Genomic DNA, 23,970 nt, shown 5'->3' with positions numbered 1-23,970 from the left:
CAGGTTATGCTTAAGTAAGACACAATCTGGGGTCCGTGTGCTCACAATTCAGCATGTATAGAAGTCGATTACTTTATGTTAAGATATTATTTAAGATGATATATATAATATATATATATATATATATATATATATATATTTAATATATATATATATATGTAAATTTATATATATATATATATATATATTCAACATATCTTCCTCTGCTAGCCGTCTCACTCGCACTATAGCGTCATAGATCAGATACCACTAAGTCAAATACCTGTCTAGGTTTTATCATCGAAATGTACTGCATATGTTGATGAAATATGTATAAGATCTGTACCTGTGCGTGTGTATGTCGTACGTGACCATTATTATTCTTCGATGATTAATATTTATGTGTGGCTAGTGTTGGCAATGCAGTTTACTTTGTATTTCACAGAATCAACAAGAATTCAAGACTTCCAATTTGAAGCGTTTTTCGATTAAAAACAAACGCACAATTTGCATTAACAACTTACATGCATGTTATCGCGAGGTACATGATATCAAGTGCTTTTTCGATGCATTTTGATGGTGTGTATTTCTGATGACACAATTATTTATAAAGAGAAATCCCACACAGTGTCTGTCTGTTTTCATCAACATTCTTTTTCCGTTCCTCTTTCCTCCAATTCCTCATTCACACACACACACACACACACACACACACACACACACACACACACACACACACACACACACACACACACACACACACACACACACACACAAAACACACACACACACACACACACACACACGCACGCGCACGCTTCCACATACAGAGGGATTCCCCCTCCCCCGCGCGCGCAGAGAGAGAGAAATAGACAGAGGGGGAGAGAGAGATAGAGAGAGAGATAGACAGAGGGAGAGAGAGAAAGAGAGAGAGCGTGAGAGAGAGCGAAAAGAGAGAGATAGACAGAGGGAGCGAGAGAGAGAGAGAGAGAGAGAGAGAGGGAGAGGGAGTGAGAGATAGATAGACAGAGAGAGAGAGAGAGAGAGAGAGAGAGAGAGAGAGAGAGAGAGAGAGAGAGAGAGAGAGAGAGAGACAGAGAGAACCGAGAGAGAGAGAGAGAGAGAGAGAGAGAGAAGAGAGAGAGAAGAGAGAAAGCGCGCGCGAGCTTAGGCTATGCCATGCCATGTTACAAGGAAGTTAGTAACACTGAGCAGTTTTAATTATTAAGACGTGGCTTGGCATTCAGAACTAATTGAATAATTTCCAGAAAATTCTAGATTATTATATAAGATACTAGATTATTCGTACGTCGTCATGCACTATCTTTCAAGCTCGACACTAGCGCCGACCAACGGCAAATATCTGTATAGATAATTTAATTCGACGCTGTGAGGAAATGAGACATCACAACCGCGCGTTGCAGGGAAAATAATGAGACTGAAAACTGTTGTCATTTTTAATTGAATAACTGCATGTATTTGGTATGTATGTATGTACATATATTTATCGTATATCGTGACCTTCCTCGGCGACGACGACGAACGGCTGCGCAGGCTGACGCGCGCCGCGAGGACGTACGTCACGACAATGTACGACCACTGACCGGGAGGTCGCTACCGCGGCGCGTCCGTCACGCGCGGCGACGCACGGCTGCGCAGGCTGACGCGCGCCGCGAGGACGTACGTCACGACAATGTACGACCACTGACGGGAGGTCGCTACCGCGCGCGTCCGTCACGCACGGTGACGCACGGCTGCGCAGGCTGACGCGCGCCGCGAGGACGTACGTCACGACAATGTACGACCACTGACCGGGAGGTCGCTACACTAAGTTACGATGTAGATTGCGTTCCTGGGGGCCGTTGTCAGAAACAAAATTAGTCGCAACATTAGTCTTACCATTAACTTCCACTCGTAAACCGTTGACAGAAACATCGTAATGTTGCGAGAACGAAAAATCCTCGCAAATATCCTCATAACATTACGAGAGCCCAGACCCTCTCGTAACTTCCTAATTCCTCGTAAGTTTGACTCGAGGAAGACAAAATGGCGATGATAGTAAGACGCAGAAGAGCACAAGTAAACGTTATTTACACACGACAACCTAATTTAATTAGAAAAGATACTGCTGAGTACATGGCGGATCTCACTGAGGCGACGTGTCGCGAACGTTTTCGCGTTACGCGTAATACCGTGTTCCGGTTACCGAAATGTTTTCCGAGATGCTACAACGACAAACTAGCGGACACTGCGCATTGGCCAATTTTGCAGGTAAGTTTCGTTTGTTTTTTTAATTATTTAACATTTCAATTGATCTAAGAATGTTTTTTTTATCTACAAAGGGCTCATGTCAGTTTTGTACAGGGATTTCGGCGCACACACGAATATTTCCGCGCAGACAATTTTCTGTGACAATGTAAATATTACTCGATGCGATGCCATAGCTCAGCTGCTTGATTGCGATTTCAATTGCTTATTTGTTTCCTTTATTTACGCTTGTTTAGTCTAATTAGTTATCTAGCTTGTCCGTCTTATTATATAGCATTAGTGATACTAATACTTGCGTAGTTTGAACATTGTGCCTACATTTATTATTAAATATTATTAGTACTAGTACTAGTACTGTCAGCCTACTGTACTAAGGTAGTACTAGTAATAAAATAGGCTTAGCCTCATTGGAAGTGGACATTGGCAGTATGGCTATATTATGCAGTAAAACTCTCATAAGTCGTCATATTCTAACTCGTCAATTTGTATAAGTCGCCATGGAAGTGAAAGTCCCGATTTTCTCTCATAGTAAATCCATTGGAATACTGAATAGCCCCGTCTAAGTCATCATGCCGTCATGCAATCTCTCATTCGGTCTTAGCCACAAGTTCCCTTCTCGCTTAACACTACGTTGGCGAGAAGTTCCTACGACATGTAACAGTCAGAGAGCCTGGGCTGGCTAATTCGGTCTAAGCTAGAGTATGGCTGTACAGTCTGGGACCCACATTTTAGGAGACATAGAAAAAATTGAACTGATCCAATCCCGCGCAGCTAGATTTGTCTGCAACAGTTATGGCAGAACCAATAGCGTAACTGCAATGTTACAATCACTTAATTGGCCGAACCTGCAACTACGTCGTAAAATTAAGAGAAGCAACTCAAGTTTCTCAACAAAATTCTCTCTGGAAGTACCGCGATCCCCAAAGTCCAGTATATCAGAATGGGTCCATCGTGCACTAGGAAAAAAAACGACAACAAACTGGCAGTCATTAGAACCTCAACAGAGGAATTCAAAAACTCATTCTTTCCACGGACCATCGTGGATTGGAATGCCTGCACACAGAGCGCAATCGACGCCATCTGTGTCGAGGTTACAGCCGGGAGTGCATAACTTCACCATGCCCCACCACCTGCGTCATAATACGCGAATACGCGGTCGACACAGTATATAATCAAGATCAAGATCATTTATGAGCCGTCATTATGTGCAAGTCGTCGCCCTCGGCCAGGTCCCATGTAATACAAACAATAGTAATTTCCCATTTGTAAGTCGTCATCAGAAATGCCGATGGCACAGTGTACGGTCTAGAGGATGTGCGAGCTGGCTGTCGCAATTTACTGTCATACTCCCTGATTTGACATTTTAGTTTGCACGCGGTTGTACCTACATTTAATAAAACTAAATGACGCGAGAGATTGGCGTAGCAACTTACAGTGAACTTGGTCGCCATTAGACTTGTAACATGTCTCTATATATAGACTATCTAGTAGCAAGGTGTAGATAGGGTACCAGTCTATGCCGCCAGCAACATTGTTACAGCTGAATTTTAAGGACCGTCTTAACAACGCACCGGCATAAGTTTCGTGAAACACTTTAACGAGGGACGTTTAGGACAGCGTTAGGCTCTCGTACAAGAATTCTAAGGATATCCTTAAGATGGTGTTTTTACGATAGCTTCATGAAACGGGCCCCTGGTGCGAAAAGTGTCGACTTTATAACATGCGAGTTTTACTGTATATATTATAGGGCTGCTAGGTGGCAAAGTTTTGGGGACACTTGTGCAGTTACATACTACAGAATATTATAACTTTCCTTTGACTTGAATAATTCTGAAGAAAGTCCTACAAACACAATGTTAAAAAATTGCAACTAAAAGTTTGCTTGTATTTGCTTTACGTCCGTTCGCCAACTGTATATCTCAACGTTCACGTACAACAATAAAATACTGTAACTTAAGAACTAATCATAAGCCCATCGCGGTCTTATTCGTTATCTTTACTGTTTTCGTATTACAGAAAACAGTACGTGCATACTGTTTATATACCACTTGTATTGATGTGGTTTCAGGTCTGTATTACCCTACGCTTCTTGGCATCTGGGGCATTCTACAATGTCATTGGAGAAGCGATGGGTGTACAGAAAGCGACAGTTTGCAGAGTGTTGGACGCAGTGCTAGACTGCCTTGTAAATGTTGCTAGCAAATGGATCGCATTGCCAATATCACAAGACCAATTGGCAGAGGTAATTAGTAATTACTGTACATACAATTAATACATTTGTCACTTATAAAATTTATATTTTACAGAAGAAGTTACACGAATTCATACAGTTAAGCAAATGACTTAACCAATTTATATTGTATATTTAACGTATGAGTCACTTTGTGTTTATTTACACTTATAATTATTTTAATATCGCTTTACAAATGTTATTTCAATTCATCAGATCAAGGTTGGATTTTACCGAAAGCGGCAGTTTCCGGCTGTCATCGGGTGTGTGGATGGAACGCATGTTGCAATTCGAACGCCTCCACGAAACGAAGATGTATTTGTGTGCAGAAAAGGGTGAGCTTATATGACACAATTATTTTATTATGAATCAATCACGAGCAAAATAAAGGTTACGTTAATACAAATTATATTAGACACAACAATAGAAAACTGTTAGAAGTTAGCAACAAGAATAATTATGTGTTACAGGTTCCACAGTATCAATGTCATGCTGATCAACGACCACAAGAACAGGATTACAGCAGTATCGGCTCGATTCCCTGGTTCTGCGCATGACATGGCAGTCTTCGACTGTTCTAATATCCAACAGAGGATGGAGAACGGAGACCTGCAAAATAAGGGGTTACTTCTGGCAGACAGTGGGTATGTAACAGCTGTTTGTTCATGTGGCCAGAGACTATTATTTTAGCAGTGAGCGTGTCGCGACGCATCTTTTGTATCTAGCCGTTTGACACATCAGTGTGAATGTGTTGTACCAGAATGCAGGGTTATGGCTAAACTGTGCGAGAGTCTGGTGGTGGTCGCAGAAGGAGGCACACAGGTGTGAGAGGTTCTTTGTCTTTGTGCAAGATGTAACTACAGTGTGCGAGCAAGATATTAAAGTTTATTCCGGTTATCACACAAGTTTGGATTTATTTTTACAGGTATGCCTTGAGGCCATACCTCATGACCCCTGTCTTAATTGCGACCTCACAACGACCAAGAGGTAAATTAGTAGCATCGGTATTTATTGTTAAGCAATGGTGACGAGTGATGTAACTCAAAAGGTAGTTTAATGTTGGAGCTGGTACATGTTGCTTCTTAACCCACACGAACTGGCGAACAAGAGCGAGCGATATCAATCCACGTGGACCTAACAATAATTACTAGATTATAGAATGTGTGCATGCGCATAGGAAGTAGTCAATACTATTACATTTATGTTTCAAGAAAAATGTGACAGTTGAAACTGCTACATTATATGTATGCATGAATATCTATATATATATAGATATACTGCTGATTATTACAGGTCAGATACAATGCTGCTCACAAGGGGACAAGGGTAAGCATTGAACAGGTCAATGGCATCCTGAAGAGCCGATTCAGATGCCTTGATAGATCATCAGGAGGCCTCTTCATTGAAGCAGGCAAGGCATGCAAGGCGATTGTTGCATGTTGTGTTTTGCACAACATGTGCATAACGTTTAACGACGTCATGGTAGAAATGCTACCAAATGCCCACATGAAGAATAACAGGTGAGTGAACGTAAATATGTATGTCACTTTAAATTGGGTCACTGTAAATGACATTAAAACGCATTTCGAATCAGATTATCTCTAACTATCCTTCCATTTACGTCTAATTCTGGACAGCGTTCTACGTCATCGTTATGTACGTTGCTGTACAACTAGTTAATTAACTAGTTAACAGTTTATTAAATTGTTATTAATGGTTATTAAGTTATTACATCTTTTTTAATTTTAAAATTTTAATCTATATTATTTTTGTATTTATAGTCAGACATATGAATAATACTCACGTTCTTTTGTAATGTTTCTTAGTTCCTGTATCAGTTCATCATGTCTTCTATTTCTGTCAAAATTAATGGTTTTGAAATTATGCTTAACTTTAGATTTAAACTGTTATATGTTATAAACAGTTTACAAACTTAGTGTCATGAAGATGGACAGTATATAATGTTGTTTCCATCGTAATCAATTGTAACATTGATGTTAATATTAACTTAAGTTTGTCATTCAATGCACAAGCATTTATAATATTCAGTAATGAAAATTGCAACTGCTGCCACTAATTATCACACACCTCTCTATCTGCTCTTGCCTTTTTAATTGAAGGTATTCTTTTTCAAATGAGCCTGCAAGTTAAATTTTATTGCATTTAATTGCACTAAACTTCATTGCATACAAAAACTATACTAGGGATTGAAATTCATATTATGTTTATATTATCTGTAAATGAACCTAATACTAAATATAACATGTTTATTTACTTTCTGTTGACTTTCTCGCTCTTTTGCGAAGAGGTGATGCCTGCCTTGGTCCTGGTCCTGGCCCAGCCACAATCACCGGTTCTAGAATGGCTACTCCACTAGCATCAGCTGTACTTGTCCCTAGCAGATTTAATATTGACATTGTAAAATTCAGATAAACAGTTGGAAATACATTTGATACATCAATTTTAGTATAACAATACATACGAAGCATTACCTGTTATTTCAACTCCCTCCGTGACTCCATAAATAATTTCAGGAGGTATGTAACCTTCGATGACCTGGCTCTCAATGTCTGAGAACTGGATCACTGAGGGTTGTCCCCCTCCTGTTAAATCAGAAAAACTAGTGTAAATGATTTTAGATAGTGTTCGTGTATGCCACGTCTGATATCGATTGATGAATACAGGAACGCATTAATGGAGGTATCTAGCCTTAACATTGCAACTTTGACTTTGAGATGCACCAAAATCAGTAACTGTTCGTGTTTACATGGCTTTACTTTACTCGTGTGGGTGGGGGAGGGGGGCTTCATAATGTTGCCTGCGCACCTGTGCGTCGCGCCTCTGTTGCGTTATGCCGCTCTTTTTTCCTGAGCTCTGAGGTGTAGTTGGTCCACTTTATTTTGCACTGTAAAAATGTATTATGTAAAGGTTTGCACGTTTTGCATAAATTTCTTTAATTATAATTGATATCAAAAACCTATGTGCACATACCATTTGCCATGTTATATATTATATATATATATAATATTAGCAATAGAAATTTGTTTACTTCGGCAGGATGCCTGTCCATCATGCCAATCGCATTGACACTGTCTGCGATTTCTCGCCAGTTGTCATTTTTCTGGTTGACGGTCAGATTATTCGACAGGCGACCACGCACCACATCCTGCCTCTCCAGGCAGGCCTCGGCGAGAACCTCAATTTCTTCTCTTCGCCAGTTCGGTCGCCTCTATTCAATATATATATCAGCATACGTATATTCAGTTATTCTCAATACATAATATTTTATTGGAGCCATCACAAAACAGTACTACAGTATCAGATTATAAGTTGCAACACTCCAACAGTCTACACAGGATTATGTGTAGGCAAATCGTGACAAATCGCTTGATTAATTTATGGGCTATATACCGAAAATGGTATGAGAGACAAAGTTGATCAAATGGATAGATAACTCCGTAACATATATACAACATAAATATATGTTCAGGAGTCTATCAATATTGATAGACTCCTGATATGTTATGTAACATTCAGCAATTGTCTAGTAGTAGACTAATAGTAATACGTACTACTACTAGTACTACTAGTAATAACATATTATTATTTAAGAAAGTGCCAGTAAAATACTAGTACTAATCCAATACCTTAGCTTCTGCCGACGCCAACGGTCTTTCACTCTCAAATTCCATTGCAAATGTTATTTATATATAATTATTGTTTTATTTAACTGAAACGTATACGCACGAATGTTCGAGTTATGAATGAATGAGTTCGTATGTCGCGCGCGAACAGCTGATCGGCTGCAAAATGTAAACAAATCGTCTGCGTTCCCGAAATGCACTGCGGGATTTCGAACAAGGAGGAAGTTCCGGCCATCGTAAGTTTTCTAATAGCTGCGATGTGTTTCTGTCAACGCTAGTCTCGCAACATTAGCATTAGTCGTAAGTGTTATCGTAGCATTAACTTCAGCATTAACTTTACGATGTTTCTGACAACGGGCCCCATGGCTTGAAATGTTATTAGATTTTTTGTGGCAACAAATTCTGTACATAACCAATATGCTGAAAGTAGGCTCTACTGTACATTATTATGTCGGTATTAATGTATGAATTATATTCGGTGACCATCCTCAAATTCATAAAAATCATGGTATTGCATTATGATTAACTTGATTTTAGCCCCAGATTTGTCGCAGAGATTTACGAAATCCTGAAATGTTCATATCTCGGGAGACTTCTTCATTTTACTTCTGATGCTACCATGGACGCTGTCGGCACGCATAAAAGTGTCCTCTTTCGAAATATTTCATTGTGATACTCTGAGGGCCCAAGTTTTGATTGACACACCAACACAACACAGTGTAGGGCCCAGTTTTTAGCTCATCTGACATAGTCAGATGCAGCTTGTAGAATCGCATGATCGTCCGTCCGTGCGTCCGTCCGTCCGTGCGTCCGTCCGTGCGTCCGTCAACAGTTGGGCCCACCATCTACACGGCTCCTCGCGTACGGTCACCCGGATATTCGGCGGACGTGGGGGGGGTAATCCGAATCGCGTTGCGATGTCGAAAGGGCTGGGGTCAGAAAGGTCAAACGGTCAAAGAGGTGTAAAGGAGGGAACATTCCCTCTTAACTTAAGGTATATAGGGAGGAAATGCAGAATTGCGGCACAAGTCCTAACGGCTCGACTTAGGGCTCGTGATAGTCGCGTGTATAGCATCATGGTAGCGAAAAGAGCATCACTGTGCCCGAATCGGAGGTTCCACAGGTAAAAGGTCCAATGGGGCACAGGGCAGATTTTTAAGACACGTTTCTGGAGGACAGGCCTGCCGGCTTCGTGTACGAGCGATTTGAAAAAACTTTTTTGTTTCAGGCGGTTGACCTTACCTTTTTATGGCTTTATTGAAAGGACCATGAAATGTGCGCTTTCCACTGACGTGCGAAGAGTAATGTGTCATGATAAGCCTTTGACCCTCAAGAGAGGGTTATAACATGGATTTGTTGAATGTTAACAAGAGGAGTGACTGCTTTTGCTATATAGACGCCCTCTCCCCCCACCCTCCCCCTATCCCCTCCCCACCCCTCCCCCGCACCCTTCCCACCCTCGCCCCCACGCCCTCCCCCTACCCTCCATCTGCGATAGTGGGCGTGTCCTAACAATGATGTGTACTCAACTGCGTGTCTGCATATCTGCGCCTAACAAATGTGGTACTACGCACGACTGAAATTTTACGTTTATAATCGTAGCAACAGACCTCAGATGAGCCCAGACGCTCTGCGGCTCTTGTTATTTTGTACTGGATGGTCGTCATAGATATGCAGGTACACGGATTAAAATAGGCACAACACCCCAGCCATTGCGGAGCTCACAAAATCCCACCTGTCGCCATGATCGCTAGCGCCACCTGATCGCTAGTGCCACCTCCTGCAGTATACTTACTTTGGCCTTGGAACGTCTGGCGGCTGTTGAGGGACTTCATTCATTTCCTCTGGGACATCATCGCCATGACCACCAGCCACATTTCCATGTGATTACATGAACAAATGAGCAAATGTGATTGCTCATTGAACTTGCTAGGTTTTTGCAGATCAGTATACATGACCTGCTTGAGACTTGCGGACATACTAGGTTCTTACAGATGAAAAACTGTAAACAGGGAAGAGTTTCACACACTTTAACTTGCTCAAATGAAGAGGTAAAACCTAGTAAGTCCAAATATGGATCTAACTAAATTTTCACCAAAATTCGACTTACGATTTTTCCCAGATCACAGGAGATTTGTGCATACCACGTTCCGGACTCTGCAGGGGCATACGCCTCTCCCGGATCTTGATTCTGTTGGTAAACATTTGTTTTTGCAAGCACACGGTTTTGGATCTGATGACGCTCAGTGCGAAATTTCCAAATGAGAATGTGATGAAAAGCCAAAAAATACCTCCATCTTGCACGCGTACACCTGTGCTTTGCATGGAGATACTTGTTGTTTACAACACACGTAGTTTCCATGTGAACCATTTTGCCAGTCGTGAAAGGTCGCGTCCAAATCATAGCCAGGAGGCCAATATGTCTTGGCTATGATCTGGCCACAACTGCGGCCATGGTAGCAATTGTGTGAAGGTGGCGCCATCTTACATAAGCTTGATTTAATAACATGTGCTAATCCACCTTTAAATTTTATGCGTACAGTATAGGGCCTACATGTGTGAATATACATGTACATGCACACTCTAGGCCTATCTGTGATTTATTTAGTGAAGTAATGTCATAATTTTTCAAGCGGAGACTTTCTTGAATTTGTGATCTACTGTAATGGTCCAATTTAGGTAAATGGTTTCTTAGAAGTGAAATACCCACTTGGGGCACTGTGCATTGACAGCACTGATACGATCAGACTCCGGTTGTTCGCTGCCTGGTCTTCTTATCACAAAAACCATTAGCATCAAATTTGTCCTTGGGAATTGTGTACTGTTCAATTTCCTCTTTTCGATTTCCGGTATAGATTCGAGAAAAAGTACTGTTATTCTACTATACTACTGAATAACATGGCGTTGGTACTGTTGTCGCCGGTAGTGGATATGGATGAAGAGCAATATGATATTACATATCAGACATTACATTTACTAACAGATTTAGAGCAAGTCCACACAGTCAACTAACTTATATTCCAGACATTACTGTGTTAATTAGTAACACAATTAGTATGTTCATCATCTTGCTAATATTGTTGTCTTCCGAGTCCTGGAATGAGTGCCTGTTTCTGGCGTGACTGCTGGATACTGTGTTTTTTTTCTTGTTCTTGGTTTGCTGATCGTTTTAGCTGCGCTCGGTATTGCTGTGTGTTGTCTGTCGGTAATCGTTTTATCCCTGTGAATACTTCTGCCTCGTGCGCGACTTTTAGCTGTACATTCAAGGATGTATAATATTGGAATAGTTGTGTGGATGGTGAGTACGCGAGTTCAAATGCGGGCGGGAGTTGCTGCTTGATGTGGTTAAGGGCTTGGTATGGTTCTTTAGGCGCGAGTAGTGTGGATAGACAGGTATGAGCTAGTAGGTCGTTGATTGTTTGTGTGAGCACTGTCAACGTGCTTCTGGCTTTATCGATAATATTCATGTATTCGTGGTAGGTTCCAATGATATCTATTACTCGTATGATGTCGGTCGTCACTAAGTTGTTTGTATATTTCATTCTTGCTTCCAATAGTCCTATCGTACGGGCCATCTGTTCTGTGGCATTGGCCAATCTTGTTATTCCCTTGGTGTTTGCTTCCGTCTGTAGCCTGGTAAAGTTTCACACTGTTATGTGTTCTTTTACAATTTTGGTCAAACCTGTCTGGTCTTCGTATAATCTGGCTACTTGTTGCTGTACGGCTTGCACGTCTTCTTCCGTTGCCGTCCAGAATAGGAACTGTGACAGTCTTCCCTGCTGGTTACTCTTTCGACAGCGACTCCGAGTTGGCCTGCTGCAAAGATGTGCTGGCAGTGCACTTCAACTGATGTTAGTGTCATACCTTGACATTTGTGGATCGTCATTGCAACCGCAAGCAGTAAGGGTAGCTGCTTCCTCGTTGCAATGACCTTCTGATGTGCCGGTGAAAAAATTGAAGAAAGGTGAGGACTGATGATTATTGCCTGTTGATGACCCTTGACTTCAAACTTTATGAGAGGGCCATCAGGTGTGATCGCAGTAACTGTCCCTAACAGGCCATTGAAGTACTGTTCTGATATGTTCGCAGTCAGAACAACAGGTGCACCGACTTTGAGGGCAACATACCTGGGAACTCTAGATCTTCTTCTTAATGTTTGCCTATCTCCAGAGTCGGTCGCCGTGTATAAGGTCTGCTTTCCTTGCAGCTGGCTGAGCTTTTCTGCATTGAATACATCAGCCTCAAAATTTCTAGAGAAAAGGACAAGCTGACCTGATGCCTTCAAAGGGCGAGCTACCTTAGCCAGGACAGAGCAAGAGCCTGGGGATAGAGATTCACCCCTAGCTAGCTCGTTGATGCAGGTGATTAGGACATCATCTTTCTGGCAAAGTACCTCAACAAGCTGCAGCTTGTGTGGGACGCAGATGAAGGTGTGAGATAGGAAGCAATAGTGACCATAGTCACCATACTCTGGACTTGGCACTGGAGGTAGCTGATAGAAATCTCCAGCCATTATTATTTGGAGGCCACCGAAGAAGAAATCGGATGACCTCAGTTTTCTTCAGATAATTTCTAAGGTCTCCAGTGTTTGCTACCTCAACATGGAGACTTCATCAATGATGATGGCATTAACTGACAGAATGTTGTTTTTCACTGCCGTGTATGCATTATCAGTGTTGATGAGGTGTGCTAGGTGTTCTCCACTGAAACGACCATCTCCCATTCCAGCCCACTTGTGAATGGTGGAGCCTCCATATTCCAGAAGCGCATTAGCAGACACACCTAAAAGTTAGCAAAATACATATAAAAATTATTTTTAATTTAATTTTAATTTTACTTTAAATTAATATGTTAAATAAAGGTTATCAAACAAACATATACTTATATCATTTCATTTTGCAAATAAACGTTGACTCACACGCTAATGTTTCTGTATCATACTCCATATTCGGCCCTATTTTTGCTATTAGATTTCAATACGACTTGCCAGCAACATCTTCTTTTTGAATCCCAGACATTCAAATGGCTCAATGTTTACATTTTTTACGGGTTACGAAATCTTTATATTGGGCAAAGTTTCATGTTATTAATCACTTTGCAGTAGCCTAGTAGTAGTTCATATCTGTTGTGCTTAAAACAGCAACCGTTTTCCCCAAGCTTCTTAACGTTTCCGCTATTTCTTTCACCAGGTATGTCTTTCCTGTACCTGAAAAATCATGCACAAACTTATTTATAGAGCAAATATTCTACCACTAACATATCAGTTTAAAATGTCTAATCTCAATTTGCAACGTTCATTCAGATAACGTATCTCGCTGACGCTAAACCATTTTCTAATTTCGAATATTATGTCGTGTTTTTATATCCAGAGTCCATAATAGAGCATATCTCAATGATGGATTCTTGATATATGTTTCTATATGTTAGTTCTAATCTCAATTTGCAAATTTATTTCAGATATTGTATGATGGTAAACTATTTTGTAATTTCTAATATGTCGTGTTTACATATATATATAATATATATAGGGCCTATATTATTGATTCTAATCTTAATTCGCAAATTAAGGTCAGGTATCGTATCTGGCTGACGCTAAACTATTTTCTAATTTATAATATTAATTCATGTTTATATATATGATTGTTATAAATATATAATATATATCAAGGGTATATATTAAGAGATTATATCTTTATTATGGACTCTCAGTGTATATTGTTTCAAGAGCGTCTTAATAAAGTCTTTCTAAATCGACCATTCTGCCTAATACGCTCTTGATTGCATGTTTCTAAAAATTAATTGTCATGAATTACGAATTTACTGTGTCATGAATGATCCAGAAGTGAATTTGAGGGGGGGGGTGCGAGTGGGGTATGAAACGCCCGAGGGGGGTTTTATCTAGGCTAAAATACCCTAATTGCCCTGAAAATTCTAGGGGAGCGACTGCCCCCTGTGGCTGTGCCACCCCCTGGATTAGCCATTGACTAGGTTTAGTAGGTTAATTAGTACGTATTATGTGTAAATCAAAAATACCTGCTTGTCCCAAAACTAGAAGGTTATGTCCTCCTTTTACTAATCGAATACCTAATTCTTGCACATGTGTCAAAGTAAACATTTTATAAGCAAGAGACGAAATTTTCTTTGCCTAAATACAATAAACACTATGCAGAATAGTGTAGTGGCCCTAGGGTTAGCCGACTACGGTATGACAGGCGTTATATAGTTAACCAGCCCTCGACACTAACGGTTGTCCGATTGCCCGGGACAAGTGAAAGTCTATGTCGGACAAGCTATTCTCTTGCCTAGTTGCCCGATCGGACAACTGAAAAGTTCTAGTTGTTTAATATTCTTAACATCCTCTGAGGCAGGCGCTATCGTGCACCGACCATTCTGCACGTTCAAGACGTTTCAAAGTCCTGAAAAAAAGCAGAGCGCCGTAGACACCCACTGTTTACCATTACAGATGTTATTCAGAGCGGCAGCGGTCGTACTCTCTCTGCTGGGGCGCATTGTTTATGTACTGCGGTGGGGTAACGATTGTTTATTAAGTCGGTTCGGGCATATTCATTCCTGAATATGTAGGGGGGGATGGAGCCGCGGGCATGAGAGGCTGACAGCCAAAACTCTTTCCTGGTGATTGAGGAAAAAGCTGCGAATGCGGGTAATTGAACAACACATGAGCCTGCGCAGCATGCAAACATAAACGTGTTGAATTCATTACGATTATTGACATGATGCTGTATTTACGCGTGTATAATAATATTCATGTATATTTATAAGCTCGCACTCGCCATATTTTTCGCATTGAAAATTGGTACATAACATGTTCGTACTCATTAACATAAATTTCTTAGCCTCGTCTGTTATAAGTCCATCCACCAGCGTGATTTATTTTTAACTTTGACGAGTTGTGTAGCAAAAGCGCGGTTTATACACAAGTAAATACGGTATATATATACCGTAACTGATGTAATTACACCTGACGCGACCGCACGCCATGCAAACGGGCGATGTGCAGACTACAGGCCTAGGTATAGTGCGAGCTTATGCACGTAGGCGACCCTATCTGGAAAAATGTCAGGCAGTGTCATAATAATTGTATAATATAGTATATATAATATATATAACATCTATCATTATATATGTTATATATGATATATATATCTAGTTTATATAATATAGATCTCTATATTAATTAACACTCCTGATAATAATGATATGTGCACGCTGAACCAAAAGAGACACTAACGGCCTCGTTACATTGCACGAAGTACATTTTTTTGGACAAAGTAAAATCAAAATTCGGACCACGTAAGAATGGCTTCACTTGTTGGCCCGATTCAGGACAACCAGATCTGAAACTGAAGCGGTCGAGGCCCGTTAATCCGCGTGTGATGAGTTTAATACTGGATTGCATGTTCGCTCCTGCCCGCTGAGGGCAGGATGGGTGGATGCCGTAGCGTTCTAGTAACTAAGTAGAAGTGGGAAGGGAACAGCAGTTAGATCGGGTTCAACTGTCGGTTATAGTTTTATTGCTTTCTTACTAGATCCTATACATAAGTTCCCTGGCAGTTCGGTCATGAATTTAGCGGATCCTAATAACGGCACGGTAGGACTAATTTAAAATTAGACGCGTGCGGCCGGGTTTCGGTCTACCCCTCTCAACGTCTCTTTGCTTGTTCTGTTCGCGGTAGACGCCCGGGGGGGGGGGGGGCGGGTGGGTGGGGAGCGGGGGGGCGGGGCGGTCGCTCTGGTCGAGACTGTGCTATTGTATTCCTCAATCACGGGTGTCTCCCTCGTAGTGCTCTGGTCCTGCTCTATCCTAACTGAAATCCCGTTTTCTTTCCTTCGCCCGTTTTATTCCCCTCCCTCCGTTGTGGTCTCCGTTTTTCTCACCTACCCTGAAAACGCAGCTACTGATCACTGTTGCGCGCGCCACACACCTGGCCCGGTCATTATCTCTGCTCGGCTCGAAACGTAAAAGGCTTTCTCTGCCCTTCTCTTCGTCCTGTTCTTTCTTCCTACCTAGACCTGAAAAAATACGCGCACTGTGCTGCGATTCTAAGCATGCCTCCTTAACGTTCCGCGAACATCTCCCCATACAGGGAACGTCTTTTCAGCTGTTCTATGGTTAAAGCGCATCTCGGATGCACTAGATTGCTTTAAGAATACTTCGTCACCATGTTTTGAGTTCTTTGTTCTTTCTCTAGCTTCTGACAAGTCGACTTTGTTGTGGTGCTAGCACTGTGCACAGTCTGGCAATATTCGCCGCCGGTACCGTAGGAAACTTCCATATAGCAATTTTTCTAAGTCTACACTCTCAACTAGAAGTCGAACTTCTTCTGCCACTCGTTTGCTTTTCTCCTCTGTCGTGGTACTCAACTCAAGAATAATTTCATTCTCAACCCGGTTTCTTTTTACAGGCACCCGGTGGCTCCCTTTTTTGTATCCAAGCAGTATTGAGATGGCCCATGGTTTTTTTATGATTTGAGTACACGACATCACTTGCCGCAAAGTTCTCTGAAAGCCTGTCGAGTAGGTCCCAGTACCTGTCATGTCCTGCTTCGCACTCGACGGTCAATGATCCACCTTTGACTAATTTGCCACTTGTGTTCCGAAGTGATTCTAGAATACATGTGTTCTTTAAGTTTATTGCGTCTTTCCCTACGACCCATGCCTTACTTGAAATCCAGTTGAATTTCCCTGGGATCTTGTCTACATCCGTCTGGAAGGTCATGTTCCCAGAAAGTCCACCAACGTCCTTTACTATTCTATTTTCGATCTGTTTCTCACTAGGATACTCAGACCTACTCTTAAGAGTCATGTAGTTGAATTCGACACTTTTTGGTACTAATTTGTCAACGCAATACAACCAGGCTCCACTTCCGCATCCGAGGAACAGAATTCTAGCAGGCTCTTCCAACCTTGGTAATCTGCCTCTTTCACCGAGCCACCCCTTGAACTGGCGTACTCCACCTGTTTCCGCCATACCGAAAAGTTTCGTCGAACTTCTAGCCAATTTCAGTGGCACCACGGGCCTCACTTCTCCTTTCATTACAACCTTGTCTCTAGCTTCCTGCATTTTTAGTACTAGTGGGCGACCGGTAAATACTGTTTTCAGGGTCCAATATGTTCCCTCAAGCACATCGGCATCTATCCTCTCGTCAGCAACGGCCCTGGTTGCTATTCCAAACCAGAGGAGCTGTGCTCCTTTAGCTATAATTGATGAATTCCATTCTCCACCTCCCAGGCTGAACAACAAACGTCGCCAACTTTCGGGGGTGTACCTTATTTGGTCTTCTTGTTTCCATTCTTGTTTCCAACCTTCACTCTTCTGTATTGGTGAGAACAGAAATCTATGTCTTTGACATGTGTCACCACGGTTGAGGGTTTCATTTCCCCAACACCTTTTCGAATGAACCCACTCTCTCTACTGTGTCTAGTTTCGTTTGCATATTATAGGACTTTGTCTATCTCTCCTCCCACGACTGAGTATTGGAGTATCTAGTATCTACTATCCCTCCAGAGACTGGGGGAGTAAGAACCTTTCCATCATGAAAATTCTCTACACTACAAACCCCTGCTTTTTCTGCCCTGACTCCCATCTGAACTGCATTACAGACTGAGTTTCCAAAGTAAGTTGGGTACATGCCACTTCCCCTCTGTCCATCAGTAATAAAGACATGCCTATCCGGTGTAAGAATCACTCCATCAATCCACATTGAGTAGTACTCTTCTAAAAAGAGCCTTTTACTAGGTACCAAACTGCACAACTTCTCACACTCCCAGTGTTAGATACGGTGCACACATTCGTACGTCCCACCTGGATACGTCATCTGTAACCGCCGCTGGACGACTCAATCCACTCCAGAATAATTCTGTGTATCCTCCCATCCATAGTTGTCCATATGGTGGCGCCATGAATGGAAGAGCATCATGATTTGACATCACGAACGACCACAGCTTTCCTACAACACGTAGCATGTTCACACGTACCGGGATCGGGGCATATTGTATCACCCTTGGTTTTGGTCTCACTGCCGCTTCACTACTTTCTTTCCTTTCGTACTTCGCCATCGCAGTAATGTATCGCAGAGTTGGGTCCCCTTCAATGAAGCGTTTCTTATCTGCATTTAGTTGTTTTTTCAAAATTTTTGTCGTCTAGGTAGTCCCGCATACTGATGTCTTCCAACATTCCTTTTCCGCCTCTGCGGTTTGCTTGTTCCCTGAACTCATCAGCCGTAAAAATTCCCCCGTGGAACCCAGAGCTCTTGATCCTTTTTACTGAATTATTGAACCCTCTTCTGTACATGTCAATATTCTCACTATCCCAGCAAGCCGGTACGTCCATCCTATTCTGCATCGACGCAACTAGTGCTTTTGCAGAATCATCCGTTGGCAATGCAAATCCTGGTGGCACATACTGTGTAAGCCCACTTCCGTTGACAATTTGAGATATTCCACTATGGGCTCTTGGCTGAGTTATTGAGATTTTGCCTCCTAGAGTCCCGAACATCCTCCCATACAGGAGAAGTCTTTTCCACTATGTTGAGCATCCCAATGCCTAGAGCTTTAAGATACTTCGTCACCATGTTTGAGTTCTTTTTTTTCTCTACATTCTTGACTAGTCGTCTTGTTGTGGTGCTGCACTCGCGCACAACTGGCAATATCCTCCCTTAATTAGGATACGTGGCCTCGTGTGCCGACTCCAGTTTTCGTCGTCTGGACCCCAAACTGGTATTGGCGCCCATATCATCAATAAAATCGACTGGGCATCAGAAAATGGCGTCATCACATTCATCTTTATTTTTTCAGTTAATTTTGCACTGAACTTTTATGTTTGTTCTCAAGAAGTGGAATATGGTTTCTTTGGTGCTTTACATACCATCTTAATCAGGAGAATAATTACCTGAGTCGGAAGGAAAGTGTCTTTTTTCCATGTTTTTGTATGATTACGGCGGGAAGGCGTCTAGTCTGAAATTTGTGCCTGTCTTGTAATGGAATTTTGGCAGTAACCGGATCTTCAAATGAAAAACATTCGGTTTGTGGTTGCTTCTTTTGTTGTTCCTTTCTTTTAATTGCATATTGCAGGTAGGCAGTATTTGCTGCCACTCTTGTTTTGGTGAGCCGCGGAATGGATGACAGCCCATCAGGACTCCAAACACGTGCAAAGGGACAACTATTGCCCAAGACGTTGCTGCCCAAGAGTTGCTCATNAGTGTGGGGTATATTGGTAGCATAATTAACATATAACGTATGGACAGTGAAATTTACTTGAAAATACGTTAGTTGCACCGGGAGAGAATAACTACGACTTACGTATTTATACGACTTGCAAATGCCAAATATACTTGTAGATTTTTTTAAAGCTATTATTTAATCAAAATTGTTTGGGACTTTCAAACTACAACACATTCGCAGAAAAAGAAATGTCTCTACAAAATAAACGAGAAATTTATACTACTAATGTAAAAACAAACAAAGATGTTCTACCGTTTCCAGCACCGACTGCACGAACGGTCTCAGAGCCAATGAAATGTTGCCAGCAGTCACCGGTGCATCTGGTGCTGTTATTAACCTTTTAAAATAAAGAATGTCATGGTGATTTGTTTGAAAATATATTAGAAATATAGCTGTAGCATTTACAGTGGTTTCTTATTGTAATTGTTAGGTTAATGGACAAAAGTGAAACCTAATCAACTTGCAGCATTTGATAGCACTATAACTAATAGCACTGCCAGTTTTAGTTACCTAGCACGACATGACTCTCTGAAATCACTCGACCTCTTTTTTGCGGCACAACAGGCATTGGCGGTTTTCTTCCAAAGACACATTCATAGGGCATCATCTTAATTACCCTAGAATAAGCTGTATTCATCTGATCTGTAATACACAATATATAATATAATGTAATCATGGTAATCGATCAAAAGCTTTTAAATGTTAAAAAAAATCCTACTTTTGGGTTTTAACAAATATCAGTGGCATGTAATGTTAAAGTGTGTACGTCATCATAAATATTATCAGAAAACAATACATTTATGTAATTTTTACAAAATGAAATCTATGAAAATACTATACGAGTTTCTGTTCACTTTTTATGGTCATATTACTTCTTTATACGCCCTATTTTGCCAGTCCAATCGATGTGAATAAATGCTTGATCTACATAACATGAATGGAGACAATATTTTTTCTCTAGACAATAATTAAAATCACTCAGAATTTCGGATTATTAACTCATTAAAAAAATGTGAGATATATACACATCGCTATAATGCTGTTAGTGATTCCTAATGCCATTAAAACCAAAAAAATCCCTTTTTTTTGAAGTTCAGGATATCTAAGGAATCTAAGAAATCCATAAATGTAGCCTACATTGAATCAACGGTAACCACTTAGGCCAAGGTCCAGGCCGTGGTCCCGTGTATTCTACAGATAGTGATGTTATTCTTTCTTCTAGACGACGGTGAGCCCGTTCCACTGCCCCTTGTGACTGGGGGTGTCGGGTCTGCTGTGGATTAGGTTGCAGCTACCAGGCCACTCATCGAGAATTTTCTGGAGTCCGGAGAATTCTTTTCCGTTGTCGGTCTGTAGGATCGACGGAAGTCCAGTGACGGCGAAAACTTCTTTTACAGCAGTGTTGACAGTTGTTACAGGGGTGTTGACTTCTTGAATTGAAAAATTAAATTAAATATTGAAGCGTGATCTATGAGGTTGAGTCGAGTTGTAACAAGTTTTACTTTACATAAGTTTTCAGACGAAACACAAAATTGCTGAAAACGTTTTATGGATCGTGTTAAACTGTTTATAACAAACAGACAATACTGCCATGTTTTTTCCATTCGTAATTGGATATACCCTCAGCTATATAATTGTAAACATTTGCTCCTGAATCCTATAGCTAAACTTTTATGTGTGATTTTGATAATCAACTTTAAATCGCTGAGACCAGTTCAAGTGTCATAGCCATGCAGGGAATAAAATTGAACGTTTGCCTACGCAATATTTAGAAAATAAAGTGTGATAATTAGCTTACCTTCATGTTTGTGTTTTTTTCACCCATGTGACCAGTTGCTTCGTGGACTGCTGATATAGTTTCATAGAAATCCTCTATACAGATTACTGTACGGTGACCGCCCGTTAGCTAGAAATATAAAAATTTATTATTGNAAAAAGTTTTTCAATCGCTCCGTCAGACCATGTCCTCAGAAAATGTCTAAAATCTGCCCTGTGCCCCATTGACCTTTTACCTGTGACCTCCAATTTCGGCACATTGATGGCTTTTCCTGCCATGATGCTATACACGAACTATCACGAGCCTAGGTCGAGCCGTTTAGATTTGTGCCGCAATTGTGCATTTCCTCCCTATACCTTGAGGAGGGAATGTTCCCCCTTCTGTTACACCGCTTGACCTCTGACCTTTGACCCTCAGCTTCGACATCCCAACTCGTTTTCGGATTACCCCCCCGTCACGACTTTCGAATCCGTACGTCGAGCGGTTTAGATTTGTGCCCAACTGTTGACGGACGGACACACGGACGGACGGACAGATGTACGGACGGACGCACGGACGATCATACGATTCTACAAGCTGCATCTGACTTCGTCAGATGAGCTAAAAATATATCTAGGAATCTAAGAAATCCATAAATGTAGCCTACATTGAATCAACGGTAGCCACTTAGGCCAAGGTCCAGGCCGTGGTCCCGTGTATTCTACAGATAGTGATGTTATTCTTTCTTCTAGTAGCCGGTGAGCCCGTTCCACTGCCCCTTGTGACTGGGGGTGTCGGGGTCTGCTGTGGATTAGGTTGCAGCTACCAGGCCACTCATCGAGAATTTTCTGGAGTCCGGAGAATTCTTTTCCGTTGTCGGTCTGTAGGATCGACGGAAGTCCAGTGACGGCGAAAACTTCTCTTACAGCAGTGTTGACTTCTTGAACGGTTTTGTGCATCAGCGGGAAAATGAAATTAAATTTTGAAGCGTGATCTATGAGGTGACCGATCCAGTTGTAGCCATCGACCTCTTGCTTTTGCATGTCTATTAAATCGAGCTGTAAAAAAAAAACATACAGGTGTGCATGGAAATTAGGAATACTATACAAATAATGCACATCAGTGAGGGCGTTAGTAAGAATAATCAACACGAGGTAACTGTGGAACAGTGTGTTTTGAAAACATACAGGTGTGCATGGAAATTAGGAATACTATACAAATAATGCACATCAGTGAGGGCGTTAGTAAGAATAATCAACACGAGGTAACTGTGGAACAGTGTGTTTTGAACTGTTTCAAAGTTACCGAGTGTTGATGATTCTTACTAGCATGCCCAAACAAAATGATGTACATTATTTGTTTTATAAAATGGACGTGAATCCTTGTCATTTGATAATACACTCTTTATTATATATCATTTATAATACACTCTCTTTATTGATTTTTTGTTTTCGCACGCGTATTAAAAGAACGCCCAGAGACAAACAATTGTTCAATTGTCTCTGCAACGGCAGTTATGCCTCCACTAATTATGGCGGGATCGTTCATCAACCTATGAGGCGTCATCAAGCGTCCAATAAAAATAGTAAAAAAGTACTATTGACATGTCATTAGTAAAAAATAATGACTCGTCGTTAGCACAAATCTGTTAGACAAAATAAATGCCTGGTCACGTGTCCACTCCCAGCCAATCATTTGATTAGGATTCACATAACCATTTCATAATGCAATATAAATGTAAATGCTTCTTAAAATGTAACAGACAGTTATTATATATCAAGTAAGCATCTGACTCAATTAATGAGTAACTATATAAATCCATGTTTATTTAAACTTAAACAAGTTTCTAACGCAGGAAGACATACCTGAAATCTACTGAATACACCTTGGCTTACGATGACCACTGGCTCTGCAGTGTTTCTTTGGGATCCTCTCAACTGGCATGTCAAACAGGTTTGAACAAATTTGGTAACTGCACTGTAGGGCACCCCACAATACTGTTGCTTCACCTGGAACACAGTTGTAACAAGTTTTACTTTACATAAGTTTTCAGACACGACAAAAAATTGCTCAAAACGTTATACATGGATGGTGTTTTTAACAACAAGGTAATACTGCCGTGCTTTTTCCATTCGTAATTGGATATACCCTAAGCTATATAATTGTAAACATTTGCTCCTGAATCCTATAGCTAAACTTTCATGTGTGATTTTGATAATCAACTTTAAATCGCGGAGACCAGAAGTGTCGTACGTAGCCAGGGAATAAAATTGAACGTTTGCCTACGCAATATTTAGAAAATAAAGTGATAATTTGAATACCTTCATGTCTGTGTTTTTTTCACCCATGTGCCCAGTAGCTTCGTGCACTGGCTGAAGTAATTTCAAGAAATCCTCTAAAGCAGATTACTGGTAGCGGTGAACCACACCGTCCACTAGAATCAATATAAAAATTTATTATTGGGCATAGAAGATGTAATGCTTTTCTTTCAATTACATTAAACTTGTATAAAATTTAAAACAAAAGGCAGACAAATGAATGTCATTATTTTCTAACGTGCACATGCAAGTAGAAAAATTTACCCAAGAGTGGATAGCAGACCGACGAGATGTTCGCGAAACAGCGAATAAACCTTCAGAAAGACCATTATATTTTAATTGACAAAGAGATGACCTAAAATCGTTTAATAGTATTATTTGTTTGAAATGCTAGAAACGTTGGTCTAAACCATGAAGCACGAACCGATCCTGTGAGCTGTAGACTGGTACATCGATTCTATATAGAGTAAGCAAGTAAGAAAGCTTTAAAAGAAAAAGATTTGCTTTGAATGTGTGGTAGAATATGGAGTTTCA

At 41.0% G+C, this 23,970-nt stretch overlaps 3 protein-coding genes and 1 long non-coding RNA gene across 5 annotated transcripts; 2 read left to right on the top strand and 2 right to left on the bottom strand.

The window, feature by feature from the left end:
* Positions 1-4,252: 4,252 nt before the first annotated feature.
* On the top strand, positions 4,253-5,978 carry LOC106817854 (putative nuclease HARBI1). The gene is made up of 5 exons (XM_014822559.1): positions 4,253-4,489; positions 4,694-4,812; positions 4,948-5,121; positions 5,403-5,464; positions 5,771-5,978. Exons 1-5 carry the CDS (start codon positions 4,304-4,306, stop codon positions 5,812-5,814), a joined length of 585 nt encoding a protein of 194 aa, XP_014678045.1. The 5' UTR covers positions 4,253-4,303; the 3' UTR covers positions 5,815-5,978.
* A 319-nt stretch (positions 5,979-6,297) lies between these two features.
* LOC106817852 (nuclear apoptosis-inducing factor 1-like) lies at positions 6,298-8,814 on the bottom strand. 2 transcript variants are annotated; one of them, XM_014822558.1, is made up of 6 exons: positions 8,125-8,814; positions 7,527-7,706; positions 7,304-7,382; positions 6,970-7,080; positions 6,753-6,872; positions 6,298-6,334 (listed from the first exon to the last, which is right to left on the bottom strand). In XM_014822558.1, exons 1-6 carry the CDS (start codon positions 8,167-8,169, stop codon positions 6,312-6,314), a joined length of 558 nt encoding a protein of 185 aa, XP_014678044.1. In that variant the 5' UTR covers positions 8,170-8,814; the 3' UTR covers positions 6,298-6,311. The 2 variants fall into 2 exon arrangements, with proteins under 2 accessions (XP_014678044.1, XP_014678043.1); XM_014822557.1 differs by lacking the exon at positions 6,298-6,334 and adding an exon at positions 6,515-6,617.
* A 3,013-nt stretch (positions 8,815-11,827) lies between these two features.
* Positions 11,828-12,634, bottom strand: LOC106817850 (ATP-dependent DNA helicase PIF1-like). The gene has a single exon (XM_014822555.1). It carries the CDS (start codon positions 12,632-12,634, stop codon positions 11,828-11,830), a length of 807 nt encoding a protein of 268 aa, XP_014678041.1.
* Positions 12,635-21,729: 9,095 nt separating this feature from the next.
* On the top strand, positions 21,730-23,436 carry LOC106817855. The gene is made up of 2 exons (XR_001395111.1): positions 21,730-22,197; positions 22,308-23,436. It is a non-coding gene; the product is annotated as an uncharacterized LOC106817855 (long non-coding RNA).
* The last annotated feature ends 534 nt before the right edge of the window (positions 23,437-23,970 follow it).

The sequence above is a fragment of the Priapulus caudatus genome, unplaced genomic scaffold (genome assembly GCF_000485595.1).
Source record: "Priapulus caudatus unplaced genomic scaffold, Priapulus_caudatus-5.0.1 Scaffold1894, whole genome shotgun sequence".
NCBI classification, from domain to species: Eukaryota; Metazoa; Priapulida; class Priapulimorpha; order Priapulimorphida; family Priapulidae; genus Priapulus; species Priapulus caudatus.
This window is presented reverse-complemented; position numbering and strand designations above follow the sequence as displayed.